The 24,290-nt window shown below is 42.2% G+C and overlaps 1 protein-coding gene across 8 annotated transcripts in view; it reads left to right on the top strand.

Annotated features, from left to right (window-relative positions):
* SYNE2 (spectrin repeat containing nuclear envelope protein 2) overlaps positions 1–24,290 on the top strand; it is a 262,085-nt gene that overhangs the window by 99,198 nt on the left and 138,597 nt on the right. For 7 of the 8 annotated variants that reach the window (XM_054026012.1, XM_054026015.1, XM_054026014.1 and 4 more), the window contains 12 exons: positions 629–798; positions 3,098–3,410; positions 5,232–5,399; positions 6,622–6,975; positions 11,440–11,595; positions 13,148–13,413; positions 15,138–17,259; positions 18,441–18,763; positions 19,827–19,971; positions 21,305–21,520; positions 21,935–22,200; positions 22,973–23,141. In XM_054026012.1, coding sequence (XP_053881987.1) covers positions 629–798; positions 3,098–3,410; positions 5,232–5,399; positions 6,622–6,975; positions 11,440–11,595; positions 13,148–13,413; positions 15,138–17,259; positions 18,441–18,763; positions 19,827–19,971; positions 21,305–21,520; positions 21,935–22,200; positions 22,973–23,141 — 4,668 coding nt within the window. The remainder of the gene's footprint in view (positions 1–628; positions 799–3,097; positions 3,411–5,231; positions 5,400–6,621; positions 6,976–11,439; positions 11,596–13,147; positions 13,414–15,137; positions 17,260–18,440; positions 18,764–19,826; positions 19,972–21,304; positions 21,521–21,934; positions 22,201–22,972; positions 23,142–24,290) is intronic. The other variant, XM_054026017.1, reaches the window with a different exon arrangement.

Raw genomic sequence — 24,290 nt, 5'->3', positions numbered from 1 at the left:
TGTCTTTCAGGAGTCTGATTTGTCTTGTGGTCCCCCAAGTTACACCTCACTTAAGAACTACTTGCTTACAAAATCAGACATAAAAATACAAGTGTGTCACAGCACACTATTACTGAAAAATTGCTTAATTTCTCATTTTTGCCACACAGTTATAAATCAATTGGAATATAAATATTGTACTTGCATATTAGTGTGTAGTCTATAGAGCAACATCAACAAGTCATTGTCTATATGAAATTTTAATTTGTACTGATGTTGCTGATGCTTTTTATGTAGCCTATTGAAAAACTACACAAATATCTACCTGAGTTGATGTACCCCCTGGAAAACCTCTGCGTATCCTGAGGGGTATGCGAACTCCTGGTTGAAAACCACTGGTCTGTAGAAGTATTAGGGAATGTGTGTGTTAAATATCTGAGGTACATTTTGGAATGCTAACATTTAAACTGGATTATCCATCCAATTATTATCATCAATTATGTAGGACATAGAAGTGATAATTGTTTTTGTTCAACAGCAGTAGACAAAGAATAAAACATTTTGCAGGTGATACTCTTTGTTAGAATAACTACAAGTAAATGAATAAAGTATGTTACATGTTCTGCTTCTGCTCTTTTGTTTAATGCAGGAAATAGTTTTTCTCAAAGATAAGGGAGATGCTAAAATGCAAAACATTGTAGCCTTGGGCAAAATCTTAACAAGTATTGAAGGAGTGAAGGACCCCGCCATTCAGCAGACTATTTCTGATCTCCAGAATCAATGGGAGTGCACTGTTCATTTAGCCACTGAATATCTAAGGTACCATGGAGCTTACAAAGAGAACAGTACTATAGCTTGACCTACTACGGCTATCAATTCCTCTTCCTGCTTTGCATAGTATATAGTTTTTATGCTCTTTGTTTTGGCAGGACAAGAAAATGACAACTAGAAAAATGTTTGAATTTCTGCACTATTCATGATGGGACATATTGTGGCCATGAGTATGGGGTATGAGGAGGAACAGCAGAAACCCCTAGTAGAAAGGTTTTGGCCAGCTCAGCCAGAATTCCTCTGGGAGCCCAGGATGGAGTTGGCAATGCAGAGAGGAGTTGTTCATCCAACCCCAGTTTTGGAATAGCTATTGGCAGCACTAGCCTAATGCCTTCTTTGCTCCCATTGAGATGGTAGCTGTTCCATGTGCCCTTTGCAACCGATCCAGGGCCAGCCATGATCTGGCCTTATAACAGATTTACACAGTCAGAATCAATCTTAGGATTTAAGGAAATCTGTGTGTCGCTAGCAGCCCAGAGTTTTTAGAGACCATGTAGTGATGTGACTGCTTACTGAGGGCCTCTTCATGGCCAGGAGTGCCTCTGCAGTGCATGGCTAATAATTTCTCCCTCAAATAGCTCCTTAGACAGACTCCACACATTTTTCTGAGGTCAAAAAGACCCCTGCTTGGAAACTCGGTTTATTCACAGAAAATACCTCAATTAGTTATAATTATGTCCCCCAGCGAAACATTTCTCTTCCTACTTTGAGGCTTCCTTGTCTGGAGAGATTTTGTACTCTTTCCTTGCTTGCCCAGAGTCGCCTGCCTTAGCAGGCCACTCACAGCCCTTTCTGCCTGAAGTCTTATTCTCAAATCCCAGGCTTTGCTCAAGCCAGCAAACCCCTAGCAGTCTCTGTACTCTCTGAGCATCTCCCCTTCACTACAGCCACCTGCTGCCCTTTATAGGGAATTACCTGATTCCACTCAGGTGGGGTTCATCCTGTAATCAGGGTTAGCTTAGCCCCAGACTCTCTGGCCCATGGGGCAAGTCATCCTGTTAGAAACCAGTTTGTTCTAGCTCTGCGAGAGATTCTTCTTGTTCACATCACATGAGTTGAAACATGCAGTATTTGTCCATGCTGGAAGATAGAAGGCCATGGATGTGGTTTAATTAGGTTGCATCTTTATTCACTTTCCTCCTCATACCCCATACTAATATCTGGGAGTACAAGTTGTAGAGTGCAGGGAGGAAGGGGTCATGTCCCTGCTGATCCAGACATAGGAGCCCCAACCCCTCCACCCCAGCTCCCTTAAAGGAGGTCAGGAAAAGGAAGGGAGGTCAGCTCCCTGCTGATGAGATGGAGGAGCCCCCAACCCTCCTTACTCAGCTCCCAGAAGGGATTCTTCCAGCCCAATCCTGGTAAAGAGGGCATCTCCGTGGCTCTATGGGGTGTAAATACCCCTTCCACTCTTTCAGTGAGCAGGAAGGGCAATGCAGTGACCTTGACCTCACTCCAAGTGCATTGTGCCCTTCCTTGTAAGCTTTCCTCTTTCTCTCCCCCCGTTGCAAAGAGTCCTTAAAGGGACAATGCCCTTCTTCTTCCACCTAGCCGGACACAGACCCACTCACATAAAGGTTGCAGTGGGCACATTTCAAGAAGAATTCTTTTCTGGATTCTAGTCACTGTTTTACATTAAATTAATAATGTTACTCTGGATTTAGCTACATCTATTTATTTTGATCTGTTCATAATAGGTCATATTTTCAGTTATTGGCACATAAGTTCCATCTGCAAAATACATGTACTGAATGTATGAACATATAGGAAAATGTGAGTGTGCTGCTCGCCTTTTGTATGAGTAATTATAGTTGCCTGTTTTTCACAGTATTTAAATCCTTTTCATGATCATGAAAAGGTAATATGTGTATTTTCTATAGTATATTACATTTTTCAAGAACCCTTCAACAAAAGGTTCATAAAGTCAGTAAGTTTAACTTAGTAGTTAAAAATAAAACTTGAATTGGAATGAGAAGCAAAGAATATACAGCATGAGCAGCAGGTCTCAGATTCTAACAACTATGTTTTCATAGGCTGAGATTTAAAAGGAGCCTAAGGGATTTAAGCACTCAACCACCACTGAAATGCAATGATATTTGGATGCTATACTCCCTTATGCCCCTTTGAAAAGTCATGCCTTACTATTTATGGCTAATTTACAACTCAAAGAATAGACCTCAGGAATATAATAGGATCTAATAATTTAATGTCTGCAATTTAATATTTCAAAACAAATAATACAAAATCCTTGAATTCTATTATTATATTTTCCCCTCCCTTCTTCAAGCCACCAAGAACAGATTCAACTTCAAAGCAAACGATACACGCAAAGCAAAGAAGATTTGAGATTAGTGCTGACTGAACTGAAGAAGCAGCAGCAGGAATTAGGTTTTGATGTTCAGGCTGGTTTGCAGGAGAAACAAACTCAGTTAACAAGTTATATAAAACTCCTGCAGAAAGCAGAAGGTTTGATGTTCCTATTAAATGAATTAAAAAGCTCAGGAGATTACCTACGGGATTGCATTGAGGATTCCTGCTTCATGGAAGAATCACGGATAGAACTAAAATATCTGCATGAAAGTCTGCTCAGCCACTTGCAGGTTGGAATCATGCCATATTTCCTTATCATATTATTAGTTTTCGTATACCTAATTATTTAAAGTTCTCATTATTTGCTTGTTATCTCATTAAGCTATCAGATCAGAATGTTGTGGTACAAAGTGAGGACACTCTGAAGTGAACTTCTTTACTAGTTTCCTGTAGTGAAATAATTAAAGCCAAATCTTCTCCTCTGGGCAAAGCTGAAATAGTTGTTAGTGAGTTCCTCTGCAAATTGGTAGGTACAGAATCCTGCCCCAGGCCACAGAGTGGAAGGGGGAACCACTTAAGGTTTTGATCCTCTACTGCCTTGCACTTTACCCAGGAGTAAATGATTACACAAAGTGGGGGCAGGTGAGTGTGAAATACTGACAAACAATAGGGTTACCATATTTTGTGCCTCCAAATGGAGGACACTCCACGGGGCCCCGCCCCCAGCCACGCCCACGCCCATGCCCCCTCCCCAACTCCGCCCCCTCCCCAAAGTCTCCGCCCCCTCCCCTGCTTCCCGCGAACATTTGATTCGCGGGAAGCCTGAAGCAGGTAAGGGGGAGTGTGGGGGGAGGAGGCGCGGCCCAGGCTGGCCCCCCGGCGGCTCCAGCCTGGGTCGGCTCGGGCCCTGGGGTGCCGGCCCCGGCCCCCGGCCCGCCCAGCACTGCCGGCCCCCGGCAGCCCGGCGCATCCCCCGGCGGCCCGGACCGGCTCCCGGCCCCGCAGCCCAGCGCACCCCCCGCTACCCGGACCAGCTCCCGGCCCCGCGGCCCAGCGCACCCCCCGCTACCCCAGACTGGCTCCCGGCCCCGCGGCCCAGCGCACCCCCCGCTACCCCGGACCGGCTCCCGGCCCCGCGGCCCAGCGCACCCCCGGCGGCCCGGACTGGCTCCCGGCCCCGCGGCCCAGCGCAGCCCCCGGCGGCCCGGACCGGCTCCCGGCCCCGCGGGCCCGGCCCGGCACCATGCCCCCGGCCCCGCGACCCCGGCCCGGCCCCACACCGGCCCTGGCCAAAGAGGCCCCAGCCGAGCCCTCCCTCCCGATTTTCCCGGACATGCCCGGCTTTTGGGGATTTCCCCCCGGACGGGGATTTGAGCCCCCAAAAGCCGGACATGTCCGGGAAAATCCGGACGTATGGTAACCCTAACAAACAACAAAGTGCAAAGAAGAGGAGAAAGAGTCCTTTTACTAATCTGTTCCTACAGAGTTACTGTAGCCTTCACCGCTGTTGTGTCCTCCTCCCTCAGGCAGGAGGATGAGAGTTAGCTGTTGGTTCCACATAGGTGTTGATCCGCTGGCTTTGTCTCTGCACCTACCCTGACGTTCTCCCTCCCAATATCCTTCATGTTCGGACAGAAGATAGATCCTCTGAGGAGCACAGCTGTGCAATGTGGTCTCCCTGGGCATGTTCTCCACATCCTGTTTATTGTTTGTTTATGGTGGTGCCCACAATGGGCTAGATACTTTCCAGACATTCAAGAAGGGACAACCCCTGACCAGAGGAGCTTACATTCTAAAGATAGACAAGTGATTATGGAAAGGAGAATAACAAACAGGGATTTTCGTACAACTACATTTAAGACTGTGCTTTTTTACAACGCAGTGATGGGAGGGATATAACTGTCTAAGGGATGGATCTGCCTGTTTGTTTGATCATGGTGAAGTACAGTTGCCATTAGTTTTAGATGCAAATAACTGGCAACCTTTTAAATTTCTAAACACTTTAATTCCCTAGCAGTGCTATTTAAACCCTTCTGTAAGCATCCATCCATATGTACTGTATTTTGAATGAGGTAACACTGCACTAAATGTAGAAACTGCTTGGCTTCTAGAACTCCACGCAGGCACTGGAAGGTCATGGTCAAGAATACCAAGTGTTCCAGGATACACTGGCAGCCTTGAGTAGCACGCTGAAGGAACTATCAGCGGAGCTTTGTCATTGTACTGATATCTCAGTGGAAAAGCCAGCAGCTGAGAAACAGCAGCAGTTGAAATTGCAGGTATGATGCAATTTTTGGATACTATTGTTAATGGATCCCTGCTGCAGTACTGCGTTTATAAAGGAGGAGAGTTAATTATATTAATCCAGTTAACTAAACCACCCCGCCCCCTCCAAAATGTAAAGTGTGGGTGATGTACCTTTTCTGAGGTAATTGCATTTATGACCCTGCTCCCAATGGAGTCAAGGGACTTTTGCTGTTGGCTTCACCGGAAGCAGACTCGGGCCCTAGATCATTTAGATTTCCAAAACTCAACTTCTGTTCAGTGGGCACAAGGAAGAGAGTGATTCTCAAACATATGGCTGTTGTGTCTAAATTAGCTCATGTTCTGAATGCAGACTGTCTGGATAGAGTAGCTCGGGTTGAGACAGACCAGACAATTGCATGAGCCAGTTTGAGTATTAAATCTTTATTAAAAACCTGGTATTTTTGATTCTGTGAAAATATGCTTCAAAGGAATATCAGTGTTGTCACTGAGTGTAGAAAGATATTGAAGGATGACATACCAGCTCAGACCATTGGTCTGTCAAGTCAGGCACCCTGACTCCAACACCAGGGAATTCCTGTTGCTTCAGAAGAAAGAAGAACAGGAGTACTTGTGGCACCTTAGAGACTAACAAATTTATTAGAGCATAAGCTTTCGTGGACTACAGCCCACTTCTTCGGATGCATATGCATCCGAAAGCTTATGCTCTAATAAATTTGTTAGTCTCTAAGGTGCCACAAGTACTCCTGTTCTTCTTTTTGCGGATACAGACTAACACGGCTGTTACTCTGAAACCTTTCAGAAGAAAGTTAACTCCCTCATTGTCCCTCTAAGAGGTTGTTAAATGCAGTACATAATAGAGGTGTGCGGAGGAAGGAGACTTCCTTCTTAAACCTTGCCAAGTACAGCACATGCCCTGAGGCATAAAATGTGATTGTTCCATTAATTTATATAGTTGCAGATGTTGTTCCTGATCACAAAAGCATCTAGCTGTCTTTAAAAATACAGTTGCAGTATTTGACTTTCTGCAGCCGTCAAGTAGGCAGGCTTACTTGAATACTTCATGAGTCTTGCAGCATAAGTTGCCCTTCATGACAAAAGTTAATGATTTTAGTAATTCACTGTATACAGCTATTATTATTATTATTATTATTATTTATTACAAATGTCGTCTTAACATTGGGTAAATTGAATGAAGACACTTTTCAATAAAAAATGTTTTCCTCTCATTTAAAGGAACAGGCACCTCTTAGTCAATGTGAAGACACATTAAAGAAGATTTTGGCTTTAGCAGAATCTGTTGAACAAAACACCTCTTTGCCAGGACAGAAGAGTACTAAGGATGAAATGGAAACACTTCAGTGTAAACACAGGAATTTGAAGGACAGACTTAAAAATGTCACACAAGAGGGTGAGAATATTCTCAGTGACACCCCTGAGTCAAAGCATGAATTTGCTGTTGAAATAAAGACGCGGGATAAGGCAGATACAATGATAAAGAGAGAGAAGCAGGTCTTTTCTGATATTCCCTTTGCTGTTGAAGAGAACAGCAGAACAGAAGAGCTGGAAGAATGCTGGAAACTAAATAACGTAAGTGTGTGTGTTTATGACAACCAGAATGAGAAATTCTGGGCAAAGAGGCATCAGTCTCTCAAAAGCATGTAATTAATTGCACCTTTTCAGTTTCCTAATAAAACTTTCCATTAATTGCACAATTATAAATCCAAAGCACGTAAAAGAATTCTCCACACCTGTTCAGCACATTACAATAGCATGATACTCACTCTCTATTTAAAACATCTGTGATGGGTTGGATCCCAGAAATCCCCTTTGGGAACTGCCAACGGATGTGCTGAGACCACCTCTGAGCCCGTTTTCCCTGGCAGCTTGGGACTTCAGTGCCCTGCCTGCTTTGAGCCAGACATGCTAGCCTGCTACAAACCCAGATTAAATGGAGTCAAGGAAGGCAGGAGCAGGGCTGGGACCAGACTGGAGGAAAGCTGGGTTCAGGGCAGGGTCTAGGCTACAGCAAGGCAGGAGCAGAGCTTGCAGTGAGGCAGGTACGCCGAGGTAGAAAATCCAGAGGTGTGTGCAGTGAACACAGTGCGGGGAGGGATAGCTCAGTGGTTTGAGCATTGGCCTGCTAAACCCAGGGTTGTGAGTTCAATCCTTGAGGGGGCCATTTAGGGATCTGGGGCAAAAATCTGTCTGGGGATTAGTCCTGCTTTGAGCAGGGGGTTGGACTAGATGATCTCCTGAGGTCCCTTCCAACCCTGATATTCTATGATTCTATGAACAGCTGCTGATCCTCTGCAGCTGTTGGGCTTAAGAGCATGCCACCTGACTGCCTTAGCCAATCCAGTGTCTCTGCTATGGCCCAGCTGTGCTCCTTTGCTGCCTGGCGATTGGCAGGTGCTGCTGCAGACCCTCATTCCTGACACTGACTTCACATCATCCGGGTGTCCCGCTAGCTCCCCTCCCCTTTGGGTGGCTCTCCTGCATATTTTCATAGGCTAAAGCTCAGTTGAATAAATATCATACATCTTGTCTCTAACTAATCATTTAAGAGCAAATTTTGATGCTTTGACTGTGGGTTAAGAGTGAGAACCTTCCTCCACGAGCAGTTCCACTGACTTTAGTGGGACCACAGTGGAGTAGGACACTACTCTGTGTGAGTATTGGTGTCAGCATGTAGCTCTTTACTAATAGCAAACTTAAAAACAAAACAAAACCAGGAGAAGCACAATATAGGGATGCCGGTGGTGACTGAACAGGGTAGCATGCAGGAAAGCGGAGCACAGCTGAAAATGTTTCCTACTACTCGGTGTGATGATAATGAAATGACAAAGGCAATTAATCAAAAAGAGGAGGTAATTGTACTCAAGGTGGTAAGGGTCAGCTGAATAAAAAAAAAAAATACATGTTTAAAGTTTAATTACAGAGGGAATGATAGCAATAAACATCCCATTCAGTTACACTGATGTATTCTCGCCTTGGTGTGTGGGGATTGACGTCTCTAACTCCATGATAATGGAAATGAGAAGTTATCCTATACACTCGAAATACATGTGGATTGATTTATTTCATCCGTGTGGGTGGCCTTGAAGTGATTTGCTGACAACGCTGTGTTGCAAGCCACTTGACGCTAGAAATAAGTCTACACCTGTGATGTTCTTTTAGCATTTTACCCCGCCTATATGTATATCTGTGTTTCAGTTTATAAAAACATGTGCTCTTTGCGTAGTGTCTGGCCAGATGTAATTAGTATCTACTACTGTACCTGTACCATAACCAGAGTTTGGTTACAAAAACCTGCAATGACCAGATTGTGGCTTGTGCTTTGTGCTGGAGCAAAGGAATAAGGGTGTGTAAGTCGCCCCATACTCCCTTGTGCTGGCTATCTGTATCCTGGGGAGCAGCATGGGAGTGGAAGTAGAGCCTACCTGTTCTCCCGCCATGCAGGGAGCTGGAATGGGGCAGGATTGTGTTAAATCTTGGTTCTGACCTCACCCCCCCACTGCCCTTGAGACAATGTATTTGCTGCAACAGATGTGGTGGCAGATGTATAGACCAGTGCACTTTTGTTCCTTCCTTGGAGTAGCTGGGGAGCTGGGAGGAAGATTGTGACTTTCCCTCTTGGGCTGCTCCTGAGGCAGTGCAAAAATGCACTGCTCCTTACTCTGGGTCATAATCTCTGTGGGACACTGAGAATCATAGAATATCAGGGTTGGAAGGGTCCTCAGGAGATCACCTAGTCTAACCCCCTGCTTAAAGCAGGACCAATCCCCAGACAGATTTTTGCCCCAGATCCCTAAATGGCCCCCTCCAGGATTGAATTCACAACCCTGGGTTTAGCAGGCCAATGCTCAAACCACTATCTAGCCCAAATTTCATTCAAACATAAATAAAACTGAGCAAAACTCCCTGTTGAATCCACTTCCAGAAAATGCCTCACTATATACAGAGGCTTGCTGGACCAAAACAAGGCAAATTCCAGGGCTGGGGACCATTCTCTGAGAATATTTTGCCTTGTGTCCCACAGGATTCTACTCCATTGAGAGTGCAGAAGGGCATCAGTCAATCTCAAGCATTAGACTGGTACATAGGAAGAGACGTGTAGTCTTTTACTATATGTATCCAAGAACCAGACCAGGTAGGGCTTTATAGATCAAAACCAACACTTCGACAGGAAGCTAGTGCATCCCACATATACAGCAATGTAAAAAGTGTAAGTCAGAAGAAGAGAGCTAATCCATCACTAACCGCAATTTTTCAAAACATTTGTTATGACAAAATTACAGTTCTGCTTCTTCATGTAAATCATCTTCCTTACCATAACCTTGCCCGGTGTAATCTTTTGCGTGTCGTAGTTGCGTTTGCCTCATTTATTTGTAATTGTAGGGTTCACCACCTTGTCATTTGAAATACTGTAATTATTAGTCAGCATGTCTGATTAAGGCTTTTTGATTACTTGTTTCTTCTTTTTCCTAACACAGCAGTGTTGGGAGCACTAACTCTGCTGTGCAGGGGAGATTTGAGGGAGAGGAATTACTCCCCTGTCTGGCTGTGTTAGGCTGGGCCTCAGCATGTGTAGTACCTGAAACCCCATATACATATGAAGAGAAATGTACACCATATAATACCACCCTGCATTTTCCCTACTTTCATTTCACTTGTTTTTTCATGTTTGTGACTTACTTTCCGTCTGATGATGCCATCTTCACACTTACTCTCTGACAGCTAGCTGACTTTTTTAATTTCCTTCAATTTCATGGTCCTTCAGGGCCTTTTAAGATGAAACTTGGTGTTTCTGTCTAGTCGATACAATTGCTGTAGCTGGGTAGTTAGGGTAAATGGAAAAGTTCCCTGGTTATTTGATTTTCCTGACTGGATATATTTGGTTCACAGTGAAAAGGGAACAAGAAGAGTGTTAATTTTTGTTGTTGTTATCTTGTTTATTTCCGATAGCAACTTATGTGCAAGGCACTTTCCAAACTGAGCAGATGGCACAGTCCCTGCCCTGAGGAGTTCACAGTATAAGCAGAGACAGACAGAGAGTTGTGGGTGGTGATACAATAGATAAACCAGATGGCCGAGGTGATACTTGGACACCTCTTAGTAATACAGTGTTGTGCTGACAAAAGATATTTGTATTATTATGTATATTATGGTGCCACCTGGAATCTCCCACTGATACCAGGCCCCATTGTGCTAGGTTCTGTACATACTTCTAGTCAGAGACAGTCCCTGCCCTGAAGAGCTTGCAATCTAAATAAAGGGTTGGGGAAGGGAAGTAGTATTAGCTCCATTTTACGAATGGGGAATTGAGGCACAGAGAGATTTAAGTGATTTGCCCAAGGTCATACAAGGAGTTGGTGACAGCACCATGAATTAAACCCCTTTCCCTGTCCAGTGCCTTAAGCACAAGGCCAACCTCCCTATCAACCGCAATATATAGACTATTCACAAATACTCCTCAAACGTCCCATGTCAGCTCATGGAGAGGATAGTGATCTTGCAAATGGTCAAGAAAGGGCACTCCATGTATGGGGAGCATGGAGATGGTTATGACAAAGGAAACAAATGATGTGCTGAGGCTGGCATCACTGCTAAACAAAGGGGGTTTGGGAGCAAAGTGAAACAAGAGCAGATGAGTTGGGTGGGAGAGAGTTAAGCAGGACTTTAAAGACCATGATAAATAGCCTGAAGAAGAGGCAATGGAGGAGGGTAAGCTGAGGAGGAATTCAAAGTGGTGATGACATCATCAGAATGATGGGCAACATCTTAGCACTTGTATGAACTGTATTAGTGAATGACCTGGGAGACCATAGAAGAGCAGGCTGAGATAATCTAGGCAGGCGAGGACAAGGGTCTGTATGAGAATTTTAGCTGCAGGGACAGAAAGAAAAGAATGGGTTGTAGAGATGCCGTGGAGGAAAGAGTGGCAGGATTTGGGCATAGCTGGAACACATGGGGCTAAGTAGAAACAATAAAAGTAGAGATCCTTCATTGTTATGTATATTGCAGAATGAAAAATTCTGTTTTACATTCCAGGGTTCAAATGTGGAAATGGTTTTCCAGAAACAGCTTCTTCCTGAAGCCCAAGGAAATGCTGAATATATTGGGGAGGAACAAAAGGTTGCTGAGCTGAAAAATCAAACTGCAGAATTGGATGTTGTGTTAGTAAATGAGCAACTAAAAGAGATAGAGGTATGGAACCAGCAAACTCATTCCCTCACTAATTACATAGCTGAGTTTATTCAATGTGGTATAATATAGCTAATCACAAAACTATTAAACTGTTGCATATAGTCTCATTCTACATTGGACTGATGACACAGTCCCACATGACATCCTTGTAAGCAAACTAGGGAAATGTGATCTAGATGAAATTACTATAAAGTGGGTGCCCAACTGGATGAAAGACTGTACTCAAAGAGTAGTTATCAATGGTTTGCTGTCAAACTTGGCATGTGTATCTAGTGGGGTTTCGCAGGGGTCAGTCAAGGGTCCAGAACTATTAAATATTTTCATTAATAATTTAGATAATGGAGTGGAGAGTATACTTATAAAATTTGCAGGTGACACCAAGCTGGGGCGTGTTGCTAGCATTTTGGAGGACAGGATTAGAATTCAAAACAACCTGGACAAATTCGAGACTTGGTCTGAAATCAGCAAGATGAAATTCAGTAAAGGCAAGTTCAAAGTACTTCCCTTAGGAAGGAAAAATCAAATGCACAACTACAAAATGAGGAATAACTTGCTAGGCAGTAATAGCGCTGAAAAGGACCTGGGGTTTATAGTGGATCACAAATTGACTATAAGCCAACAACCTGGTGGAGTTGCGAAAAAGGCTAAAATAATTCTGGGGTGTATTAATAAGAGTGTTGTATGTAAGACATGGGAAGTAATTGTCCGGCTCTACTCGGCACTTTGCAAGGCCTGAGCTGCAATGCTGTGTCCAATTCTGGGTGCCACAATTTAGGAAGGACATGGACAAATTGGAGAGAGTCCAGTGGAGAGCAACAAAAATTATGAAAGGTTGAGAAAACCTGACCTAAGAGGAAAGGTTGAAAAAACTGGGCACATTGAGTCTTGAGAAAAGCCCTGATAACAGTCTTCAAATATATTAAGAGCTATTTTATAGAGTTCAGTGATTAATTGTTATCCATATCCACAAAAAATAATGGGCTTAATCTGCAGCAAGGGCAATTTAAACTAGATATTAGGAAAAAATTTCTAACTGTATGGGTAGTTAAGTTCTGGCATGGGCTTCCAATGGAAGTTGTGGAATCTCCGTTGGAGGTTTTTAATAAACCATTGGACAAACATCTGTCAGAGATGGTCTAGGTCTACTTGGTCCTCCCTCAGTGCAATAGGCTGGATTTGATGACCTCTCAAGGTCCCTTCTAGCCCCACATTTCTATGATTCTATGATCAACCGTGTGAAAACATAGTTTGTGTAAATCCTTCTGCATAAACTATATATCTGTAAATGTTTGTCTTTGCATGCAAATATACCTGTTTTATACTTGTCTGCTGATGTGCAATTGTACGTATATGTGTGGTTATGTGTGTATGTACATGCATGTGCCTATGTGCATCTGTGTGTATGCTCACATGTAACTGAGCATGCATGTGTGTTCATGTGTACACAAATCTGCAATTTTAACCATATTTTGTAAAGACAGTAGGAAGTAAAAATGGTGAAAACTCTCTTTAATTCTCTTTCTTTTTTCACTGTTTGTGGATGTGACTGTAGAATTTATACACTGAACTGGAAAAACAGAGAGCCACAGCTTTGTCTCTGAGGCAAGAGTTGTCACCCAACACAACAGAAATGAGCACATCAAACCTGCAAAGCACAGAATATATGGTTTCTTGCTGGGACAGGTTGCTTCAAGAATTGGAAGGCATTAAGAAGGTTAAGCAGCACCATTATCATCTAGTTAATGATTATCAGGAAAATCTGTCTGCTGTTCAGTCTTCAATGAAAAGTTTATCAACAGAAAAAGAAAACATAAAAATGTAAGTACAAGGAACTTTTTTAGTTTACTCTATGGGGACCACACTTGGATCTCTATTACATCAGTGTAACTGATGTAAATCAACCTAAATGAAGTTACTCTAGGTATGCACTGGTATAACTGAAATCTGAATATGGCACTGTATCGATTTAACTGAAGTTACTTATCTATCTAATAGAACTGGAAGGGACCCTGAAAGGTCATCGAGTCCAGCCCCCTGCCTTCACTAGCAGGACCAAGTCCTGATTTTGCCCCAGATCCTTAAGTGGCCCCCTCAAGGATTGAGCTCACAATCCTGGGTTTAGCAGACCAATGCTCAAACCGCTGAGCTATCCCTCCCTGTTATATAAGTTATATAAGGACAGAGCAAAAAATTGGTTTAGTCCAAACCAATTAGTATATTGGTAATAACATTACATTGCATCTAGAGCACTTCCGTAACAATGGCTATGAAAACTATTATTATTATTTATTACTTTTTGCTATGCTAGCATCTAGAGATCCTAGCCTCATTGAGTTACATGCTTTATAGACACATAACAAACAGATGGTCCCTACCCTGCAAAACTTACTATCTAAGTGCTGTATTATTAAAATATTTTTTCCAAAGTCATGGCAGATACAAAATAGATCACCATCTTTCTTTGTTAACAAATGACAAAAATAGGAGGTAAAAGGTATTATTTAAAAAAAATCTGACACATTAAGAAGATCAGGTACCCATTTGCTGTTTATTGAAATATTTTCATATTCTGCAAATGAACTTTAACTGATAGGGACAGTGTTATTTTCTGTAGTCAGAAGATTTGAGTATTGGCCTGCTAAACCCAGGGTTGTGAGTTCAATCCTGGAGGGGGCCATTTAGGGATTGGAGGCAAAAATCTGTCTGGGAATTGGTCCTGCTTTGAGTAGGAGGTTGGACTAGATGACCTCCTGAGGTCCCTTCCAACCCTGATATTCTAGGATTCTAAATCTGCCAGTACTAAGCCAAAGATAACCAGTACACTTTCATATTTAGTATGTTTTTCAAATTAGCCTTCAAGGTATGGAACTAACCTATAAATCATAATAATGAGCCAGTTTATTTGAAAACAATTTAAAAATTACTTATGGAATTATTTGTTTATGTTTAAGTGGTTGCCCAGAATTGAATTAAAATATAAACTATTAAATGGATTTAAGGTAGGATTTTCAGAAGCAGTCTTAGGAGCAAAAGTCTTATTGATTTAATCAAATAGATTGATTCAGCCTCAATAAATAGGAATCCTATAATTGATTCCAAACTTTTACATTTATTTTTACATTGGAAGTTACTATACAACAGTGTTAATTTACCCACAACTGATTTAATATTGTTATTGAAGTTTACTTTTCGTTTAGCTTTGAAAGTGTGCTACAAGATAACTCTTCTAAAGAACTGCACGCATTACGTTAGTGAATATTATTCCTATGCAGTTCATACACTGGAAGTTATTGTTATTGCAGTAATTGGAAAGGTTAGTCAACTCTTCCTGGGATTACATGGGAAATAACTGTATACTGTAAAAAGTATAATTTACCAGGGTAAGAAAATTTAAAAAAATGAAAATGCATATTGATTACTTTTCTGAGTGAATAATTTTCTGGTTGGTGGGTATACAACAAAATTATCATTTAAAAACGTGTCTAATTCTTCTAATTCTAATTCTGGAAGATTGTTTTAAATCTTGATAATTTTATTGACAGGGGCCCTATGAGCAACACAGTTCTGGAGAAAATTAAAAAATGTATGGATTCAGTACAGAAGGAGAGAGACACTTTAAACAAGCTGAAAACTGAACAAGATAATTTATCTAGGTATCTGACGTGCATAGATAAGGAATTAACAGAAAGCCAAGTGAAACAACTTGAGCGATGGTGGGAACACATAGAGCAATCAGTGCAAAAGAAACATTATCAACTTGTGTCAGAAATTGACGAATTTAACCTTCTCATGAACAAAGCACAGGACATTCAAAAGTTGATAGAGCACCAGCAGCACTTACAAGCTGGGTTGAGTTCCCCAGATGGACAAAAAACCAATTGTCCAGTATTTTGGACCTCAGAGCTACAAGCCATTAAACACAGTGTTTCTTTGTTAAAAAGAAGCACTGAGCTGCAGATAAAAAGGATTTGGAGTGAGGAAGAAAAGAAAACTTTGGAAAATTCAATAAATGATTTGCAGAATCAGTTGGAAGTTTTGGAGCACCAAACTCCTCAGGAGGATGTTCAGATCCTTAGCTGTGATCCCAAGAAATACGAAATCATGAGAAGGATGAAAGAGAATATATCATGGGTCAAAGATTCATTGTTTTCTCTTGATCAGAAGGCAGCACTTTTCCCAGATGATATTAAAATACAGATCAGAAATTGCAAGGCTGTGAACAGTGCAGCTATAGACAAAGAGTCTACTATTGTGTCACTGGCTGATGAGACCCAATGTATCATTCCTGATTTGAATCCAGAGGAAGTTACTGACCTGAGCGCCCTGTTACAAGAATTACAGAATTCATACCAGGTGCTTGTTTTAAAATCAGCTCAAAGATTACAACAGCTAGAATTCCAACTGGAAAAAAGGCAGAGGCTTATTGCAGACATAGAAAGAGTTCACAGCCAGCTTCGAAGTGCTGAGACACTGACCATTCCTGACATAAATCAAACAATCACGTGCTCTGAGCTAGGCAATTTACATGTCATTTTAAAGGAGCTTTCAAAGGAAATACAGAAGATGGAAGGTCTCATCTCATCACATCTCCAAGAGAGTGAGCACTCACATGGGGAGCTAAACATATTCGAACAATTATTTCTAACTGACCAATTAAGATGCCTTAGGAATAGAGCTAGGAAAGTACAGAAGTTAATCCAGAATAAATGCCATACAGTGGAAAAAAAGATAGCTGTCTACACAGATCTCTCTGAAAGAATAACTTCATTGCATCAGGAGCTTAATGAACTATGGTGTGATGTATTGAAACTGGAGAGAGAGGAAATATTAAGTGTAAAACAAGAAGTTAAGGATAAACTCAATGTGCTTAAAGAGAGAACCTTAGCTGTTCAATCTAGTTTGATACAAATAACGAAGTACAAGGAAATATTTGACTTTATAAGGCTAAATTGGGACACTTCACACCATGATGAATTGCAAAATCTATTTCTTGAGATTAAAAATAAACTTGAAGGGAAGATTAAATGCTTTGACAACTTTGTTATAGAATATGACAGGCATCAAGCATTGCTAAATGAAATCCAGGCCATGACATCCAGTATAAAGAATGAAGCTGACATACTAACAAATAGCCCTGGCTCTTCCACAGAAACCAATTTTATATCAGCACAAATTTTGTGCCGCAGAGTTCAACAAATCAGGTACTTAATCCAGGAGGCAGTAAATCAATTAAATATAAATGAAGTCTTTGATGTATCACTCAAAGAGGCTAAGTCACAGCAAATAAAGAGACTGGAGGAAGATATTGATGAGTTGCATCAATTTTTCCAAAACATGATAGTGGATCTTCAGGCAGAGTATGTAAATAAACAAGATTTCCAGAGCAAATTGGAATGCACATTACATACCATAAAGAAGATTAAATCTGAGTTTCAGCAGCCTCTTCTGGTAGACTTGGAAATGAAAAAAATTCAGTATGAAAAGATACATTGTGAAGCAATGCGAGACACGGTGCAAGCAGAATTTTGTGCCCTGGAAGATCTAATGGGTAAAGAGAAAGAAAAGCAAGAAGAAAAATCTTATTTTATTGCTGGTATAGAAGCAAAATTAGATGAACTGGAAGATCTTGAAATACAGCTGAAGACAGATATTGCTTCCCGTGTAGTAAGTATCTTTAGTAAGAGTAAATAAGATTGTACATCCTTTTGTAAGTCTTGATTATCTGTCCAGGGGTATCCTCACTACAGTGTTAATATTTTCATGACTTGTAGATACTCTATTAAATCAAGTCACTGATTAAGATTGAAACCTTCATAGCCGTCTTAGGAGTGGTTGGATTATTGGTGACTTTTTAGATCATGATGCCAATGAACGAAGAAATTATTTGTGTTAAACTTATTATAATCAAACAGTGCCAGATTCTCTGGCCTGTTGCACTTCTTTTGCGCCATTCCAGTGGCATACAGGGAGCAGAAAGCTGCCATATCCACCCTGCTTGTCATTTCCCTGGCTTGGGGGAATCCCCAGCCACATATATTTGAGTGTGTGGAAGGGATTGGGAGAGGTCACAGAAAAGTGCAGTCTGGGAATGGATTATGGCCCCTTTGGGTAGATGAGAGCAGCCCTGAGTATACACATGTGGGCTTTCTTTTGCTTTATGGACATTACTAAGGGTAATATGCACAGGTATCCTCACCTTCCCAAGTCTGTATGAGGGCTCTAGGGCTTTCATCCACTCCTTAGTCAGGAATGCAGTTTCCATTAACAAAGCCCTGCTCCCTACCGCCCCCACCCCACAGTACTTTGGCAACAGCTGAAATTTCAGCCCTCATCTTGCGACTGTGAGTGTGATCAGTCATTCTAAGATTGCAACACTCTGCTATGACTTGCTGGCGCGAAAGTGTTGTGTACTTACCATGCTTCCTGACTCTGTCCCATGGTACGTCTACACTGGGATAAAAGCCCTGTGGCATGCCCCCGGCTGGTCTGGGTCAGCTGACTTGGGCTCATGGGGCTAAAAATTGCTGTGTAGATGTTTGGGCTCAGGCTAGAGCATGAGTTCTAGGGCCCTCCATCCTCGCAGAGTCACAGAGCTTGGGCTCCATCCCAAGCCTGAACGTCTACACAGCAATTTTTCAGCTCTGGCGCCTGAGTCCTGTGAGTCCAAGTCAGCTGACCCAGGCCAGCGGTGGTTTTTTTATCCCCGCGTAGACATACCCCCAGTGGCCTCTGAGAGCATCACCTGCCAGGCCGACTCATGTCATTTCTCTGAAATGGCCGTTTTGCAATCCATTGTGTCCTGCAGTTTTTCTTGATTGATCATTTTGTCTCTTAAATGCTTTCAGAATGCCATAGATGAAGCTCATGAGAATGTTAAACTTTATACCAAAGCTGTCCAAAGGGCTGTGGATCTCCTCACTGAATATGAAGGCAGAATTCTCTCAGCAAAAGTTGATCTTGGTAGCCTAGAAGAGTCCTGCCAAATTCTACATTGGAAACAAGAAGAATTTGAGTCTGCAAAGGCAGACATAGAGGATCTGATCTCCAAACTGGAAAACATAATTAAACCAAGTGCCAAATCACAACTGAAAAATACTTTAAGTGAGCTAGTCACTAAGAATTCAATACTAAGGGAGAAGGCACAAAGAAAGAGAACTGATATGCAGAGGTAGGTTTAAGTGATCTATGTACGCAATGATACAAGGAAGATGATTGACAGTAAATGTGGAATCTCGTTTTTACTGTGATGGATCCTTATAGTTTAATAAAAACGTGCAAATACATGCTGTTCCCAGATGCTATTCTAATGTGTGAAAATTACTCTAGATGAGGCATATTGAAATTAATGTATAAAGCATTTGCTTTGAATATATTAAAATTAGTATACCAGCCAGCACTGAGTCTGGTGCAGGGATCAAACAGGGAGACAGAGCATCTCCATAATCCGAGGCTTTGCCTCTGGTACAGCAGTTAGCCTAACATGCCCCTTTCACAGGCCATTCTAGTACACCTCTACCCTGATATAACGCTGTCCTCAGGAGCCAAAAAAATCTTACTGCGTTATAGGTGAAACCGCATTATATCAAACTTGCTTTGATCCGCTGGAGTGCACAGTCCCGCCCCCCTGGAGCACTGCTTTACTGCATTATATCCGAATTCGTGTTATATCGGGTTGCGTTATATTGGGGTAGAGGTGTAACTGGAGATAGTCAAGGCAAAATCAACATGCAAAACACAGTGTCTTCTGTTCCCGGCCCTCAGATACGTGTACCGAAAGCTCATTTTATCTTTTTGCTTTTTTTGTTTGTTTAATTCTTTGCTTGTGATCTAATGTCTTTGATTATGTCAATAATAATGTGAAAAGCAACTCTGGGAACAGGACTTGTTGAATTCTTCTTCTTTTGGGCTGCTTCCCGGCTGAGCAACAGGAGAGCACGAAAGTCTTCAGGTCCTACACACACACCAATTGTGTATGTAGATGTTCATATAAATTATTTCTTTGCAATAGGGTGGTGGGTAAAAGAAAAAAAAATAATTGGTATCTGGAGGCCATTGTATACCTCAATTTTTGAGGTATCTCTGATATTAAACCTAAAATATTCGGCAAGTATTGCTTTAAAAGATATATTTGTTCAGAGCTGTTTGTTACATTAATATTACACTGTGCATTAAAACTGAGGCAAGGAGGAATTATGGTAAAGTTTGAATAGTTTGCTAATTGTGTTTCATAGGTGCTTTGAAAAATACAAAAGCTACACAAAAATCAAAGAGAAGGTATGTGCTAATCTTAATGAACTGGAAAAGATTCTTGGACAATCTTTGTCCCAAATTCCAAGGTCTTATAAGGAAGCTCTGGAGCACTTGGAACAAAGCAAGGTAAGCGTGTCTCTGAAGTAGCTACAAACCCCTGTACAAAACAATGATCCAAACAGACTCATTAGGTCTTGAAACACAAAGAGTAGAAGTGGAGTTAATAGGCCTATGTTTTCCTGAGGTTAGGTTTAAACGGGCCATATATGATGTATATATCATAATGTTTACCAAATAAACTTTATCTGTGTTTCAGATACTTTTGTATCCATGCAAATGTATTATTTTTAGCACAAGTTCCTCCATGCTTCTTGATTGGGGCCTAGACCCAGAAGATCCTTGACCTTGTTTTCTCCTTGGAATGGGAGGAGAGGGAGAGAGATCACTGTTTCTTCCCTCCTACTTCCCTAAGGCCTGGCCTCCTGTTCACATTGCTGGGTTAAAAAATCCCTAGTTTAATCCTTTTCTGGCCTACTGTTGTATTGTACACCCCATCACAGGCTTTTTATATTTTATATCTGTAATTCCCCAATAATTACTCCTCCTGTGAAAAAAATCCCCCAGAAAATAAAAACAACCCCCTACCCTTCATTCCTGGTAAAAGGCATTTCTCTGCAGGACTAACAAAACAAAGATCCCAAAAAAAGGAGAATGTTCAAAAAGTCAAATACACCTCTACCTCAATATAACGCTGTCCTCGGGAGCCAAAAAATCTTACCGTGTTATAGGCAAAACCGCATTATATCGAACTTGCTTTGATCTACCAGAGTGCGCAGCCCCACCCCCCCCCGGAGCGCTGCTTTACCACGTTATATCCGAATTTGTGTTATATCGGGCCACATTATATCGGGGTAGAGGTGTATAAGGAACCTTCTTAAATGCTGGGGGTGAAATCCTAGCCCCATGAAGATCAGTGGAAGTTTTGCCATTGTCTTAAATGGAGCCAAGATTTCACCCAATAATGTTAACATTCTCTTTTTGAGCTTTTTTAAAACTTCCAGAAAAACTTTACTCAAAATGAGATGTGGCATATGACATCTGAAGTGGATTGGTTTCTTTTTGGGGAAGTTAGAGATGTTGAACCTTAGCCAGGTGGCTATCACCATGCTACTATGAGGATAAAGTAAAAAGTGGTTAGGCTGGTGCTCTATAGTAGATATTGTATAAGCAAATTCTGTTTCCACTGTTATATATTCCAAACTCTTGCCCAGTTCTCTCTGTTTGTCTGGTTTATCCTGGTCTGCCTTATGTTATCTGATATAAAATTGGCTATCGGTTTAGTATCTAGACATCAGACAACAAAGTATCTGTTATTTATCCCAGAAGACTAATCATGTAAGGAATTGTTTTATTAGATATCCTGATATACAATATTGTTCTGTTTATTATTTGTATCAAGGTTTTGGTCTCTAACCTTCTTTCGGCTGAAGAGGATCTAATGATGTTGAGATGGGACTCGAGAGACCTGAGCATGGTGTGCAAAGGAAGTGACTGCACGCTGGTCAGGATGGTGTCCGCACTGTGGGGAAAGTGGCTTGGTTTGCTCGAGGCTGCAAAAGAATGGGAGATTAACTGCGAGGAGCTAAAACAGGAATGGAAATTTGTCAATGAAGAAGTAAGTGGCTTAACGGGTTGTAGAATATTTTGGGAACAAACATAACAAAACAGGATGCTTAAAGAAGATTACGGGGCCAAATCTTTGGCTGGTGAAAATCAGTATAGCTCCCCTGAAGTTTACACCATCTGACTGTCCCATTATCTATTACCTTTTCTTATGTAAACATTTATAGACTGAACTGCTGAATTCAGTCGGGCTACTCATTGGGTTTGAACTATGCATGTGCTTATATGCTTTGTTGGATCAGAACTAAAGTGCTCAGAACCCTGCAGGATCAAGCCCTGAGCTCTCAGTCCACACACTGAGCTCCCATTGCTGTTAGTGTGAGTTTGATATGCATGTCAAGGACATAATATAATGTGAAATGCTGAAGAAAGTGCACTTTATCTCATACTTGTATTCTTTATTTAGGTGGAACGGCAAGCAATAATTCTAGATAATCTTCAGGAAGAACTACCGGAAAGTCCTAAAGAGAAAGAGAAGGCCTCCACAGATGCACTTTTAGAATTGCTAGACTATGTGGACTGTTATGAGGAAAACATGGACAGAGAGCAACTGTTATTGCTTTTACTACTTCATCGTATAAGAAGCATTCTGAATGTGCCTGAAAGCACTGAGAGAAAAGCAGACGTTCCCATTCGATACGAGATACATGCAATGCAAGATCGATGTAAAAAGTACGTGCAAGAAACTACACTGCAAAAACATCTTACACAGAACTACTTAATAGCAGAATGTTTTACTTGGTTCACTTGCATTTTCTTCGTACTAAGAAAATGTTTCAAAAAGTTTAATGGACTTCAAATATGGGCTAAAATTATGTGAAGGATGTAAAATCTTGAATTTTAGAGGTATTGAGGACTTGCAGCTCCCAGTAACTGGAAGGGATGTTGCAGGTGTCAGCACCTGTGAAAATCAGCCTCCGTCTGTGTATTTGTGTACAGATTTTTATCTTTATCACTTCATTACTGCATCATGTACCAGATTTTCAAAGGGATCTCAACCCGGTTACCAAAGCTGTGAGCAAAATTGTACACTTTTGTGTTTCTTCATGCTTGCTCTTTGATGTCTAAATCTTTGTGCACTTACTTTTCAATGCCTGTGTCTCTACACCTCAGCTGTAAGTGTGAAAGCTCTATGTCAAGCCTAAATTGGACAGTTAGATGGCTGACCTACCCAATTTGCTTGACTAAACATACTATATTTACTTTTATCGGAAGATTCATATGTAAAGAAACTTAGAGTGTGAAGTCAAAAGTGACTTAAGTACCAAAAAGTAAGCATGCCAAAATATAGACATGCATTTTAAGGCACAGATTTGGTTCTAAATGTATATTTTTAAATATCAGCATTTAATTTTGCAGAATACTCTTTGGAATATTTCACTTTCTAATGAATATTGAGACTAATAATTAATGTTTTCCCAATGCAAATCTTCTTTTTTTTAAGGCTATCTCAAAAGGCTCAAAAACATAAAAAATCTGTGCAGTCTGAGATTCAGGAAAGAGACAAGATTAATGAAGAAATAAATGCTGTGAGGAGTTCGTTACAAAAGGCCTCATTTTTGTTGGGTGATGGAGAGTCACAAGACTCTACTGAAAAGGCAGCACGGTTGGAGGTGAGTACAAGACTGTCACATTGTATGTAGCTGGTCTCTGCTTTTAGATACTAAATTTCACACAGGGGGCTGGAGCCTGCTCCCACTGAAATCCGTGGCAAAATATATAAGCACAGTGGGATGCGGACCAAATCCTTGGCTCTACAAAGTACGTGGCTTGGAACCAGCTAGAGCTTTGTGACCTGATCATGTGCCACAGCTACAGAGGCCTGTTCTGACCCTAAGGAGGGACTCAGCCAATCCTGTCTCACTTAGAAATGGCTGCTCAGCTTATATGCATCTTCTCATTCCTCCCATCCTGCCCAAGGATATCTTCGAAGGGGCTGATTCTGATCTCTTGCAGTGTATTTTGGCAGTAGCTCCACTGAAGTCAATGGATTACACTGGTGTAAAATGTTTGTAAGTGAGATCATTATCAGGACCACAACCTCCTTCAGTTTTAGGGCATGTCTATACAGAGTCTTAGGGTTACCATACGTCCGTTTTTTCCCGGACATGTCCGGCTTTTCGGCAATCAAACCCCCGTCCGGGGGGAATTGCCAAAAAGCCGAACATGTCCGGGAAAAATACCGGCCGGGCACTTCCTCTCCCACGGCTGCTCTGCTCCTCCCCGGACTCAGACTTCGGCTATGTTTAAGAGCCAAGCTGCCCGAGCCAGCGCTACCGACTTCGGGCAGCCCCCGTGCCTCCGGACCCTGTGCCGCCGGAGCAGAGCAGCTGGAGCCGGGGAGGAGAAGTGCCCGGCCGGGGGCGCAGGGTCCGGAGGCATAGGGGCTGCCCGAAGCCCGAGTGCTACCGGCTTCATGGTTTGCCGGGCAGCCTCCAGACCCTGCGCCCCCGGCTGGGCGCTCCCCCTCCCGGGCTCCAGCTGTGCTGGGGACGCGCCGGTCGGGGGCGCAGGGTCTGGAGACTGCCCGGCAAACCGTAAAGCCGGTAGCGCTCGGGCAGCCCTTTTCGCGTGGCTGGGAGGGAGGAGGGGGAGTTAGGGCGGGGACTTTAGGGAAGGGGCGGGGAAAGAGCGGTGTTGGGGCGGGGCCGGGGTGGGAAAGGGGCGGGGCTAGGGCCCGTGGAGTGTCCTCTTTTTTTATTTTTTAAATAATACAGCGAGAGATCGTGCATGGCAAGCTGGGGTGCAAATCTACAGTGCTG

This window comes from Malaclemys terrapin, chromosome 4 (assembly GCF_027887155.1).
Source record: "Malaclemys terrapin pileata isolate rMalTer1 chromosome 4, rMalTer1.hap1, whole genome shotgun sequence".
NCBI classification, from domain to species: Eukaryota; Metazoa; Chordata; order Testudines; family Emydidae; genus Malaclemys; species Malaclemys terrapin.
This window is presented reverse-complemented; position numbering and strand designations above follow the sequence as displayed.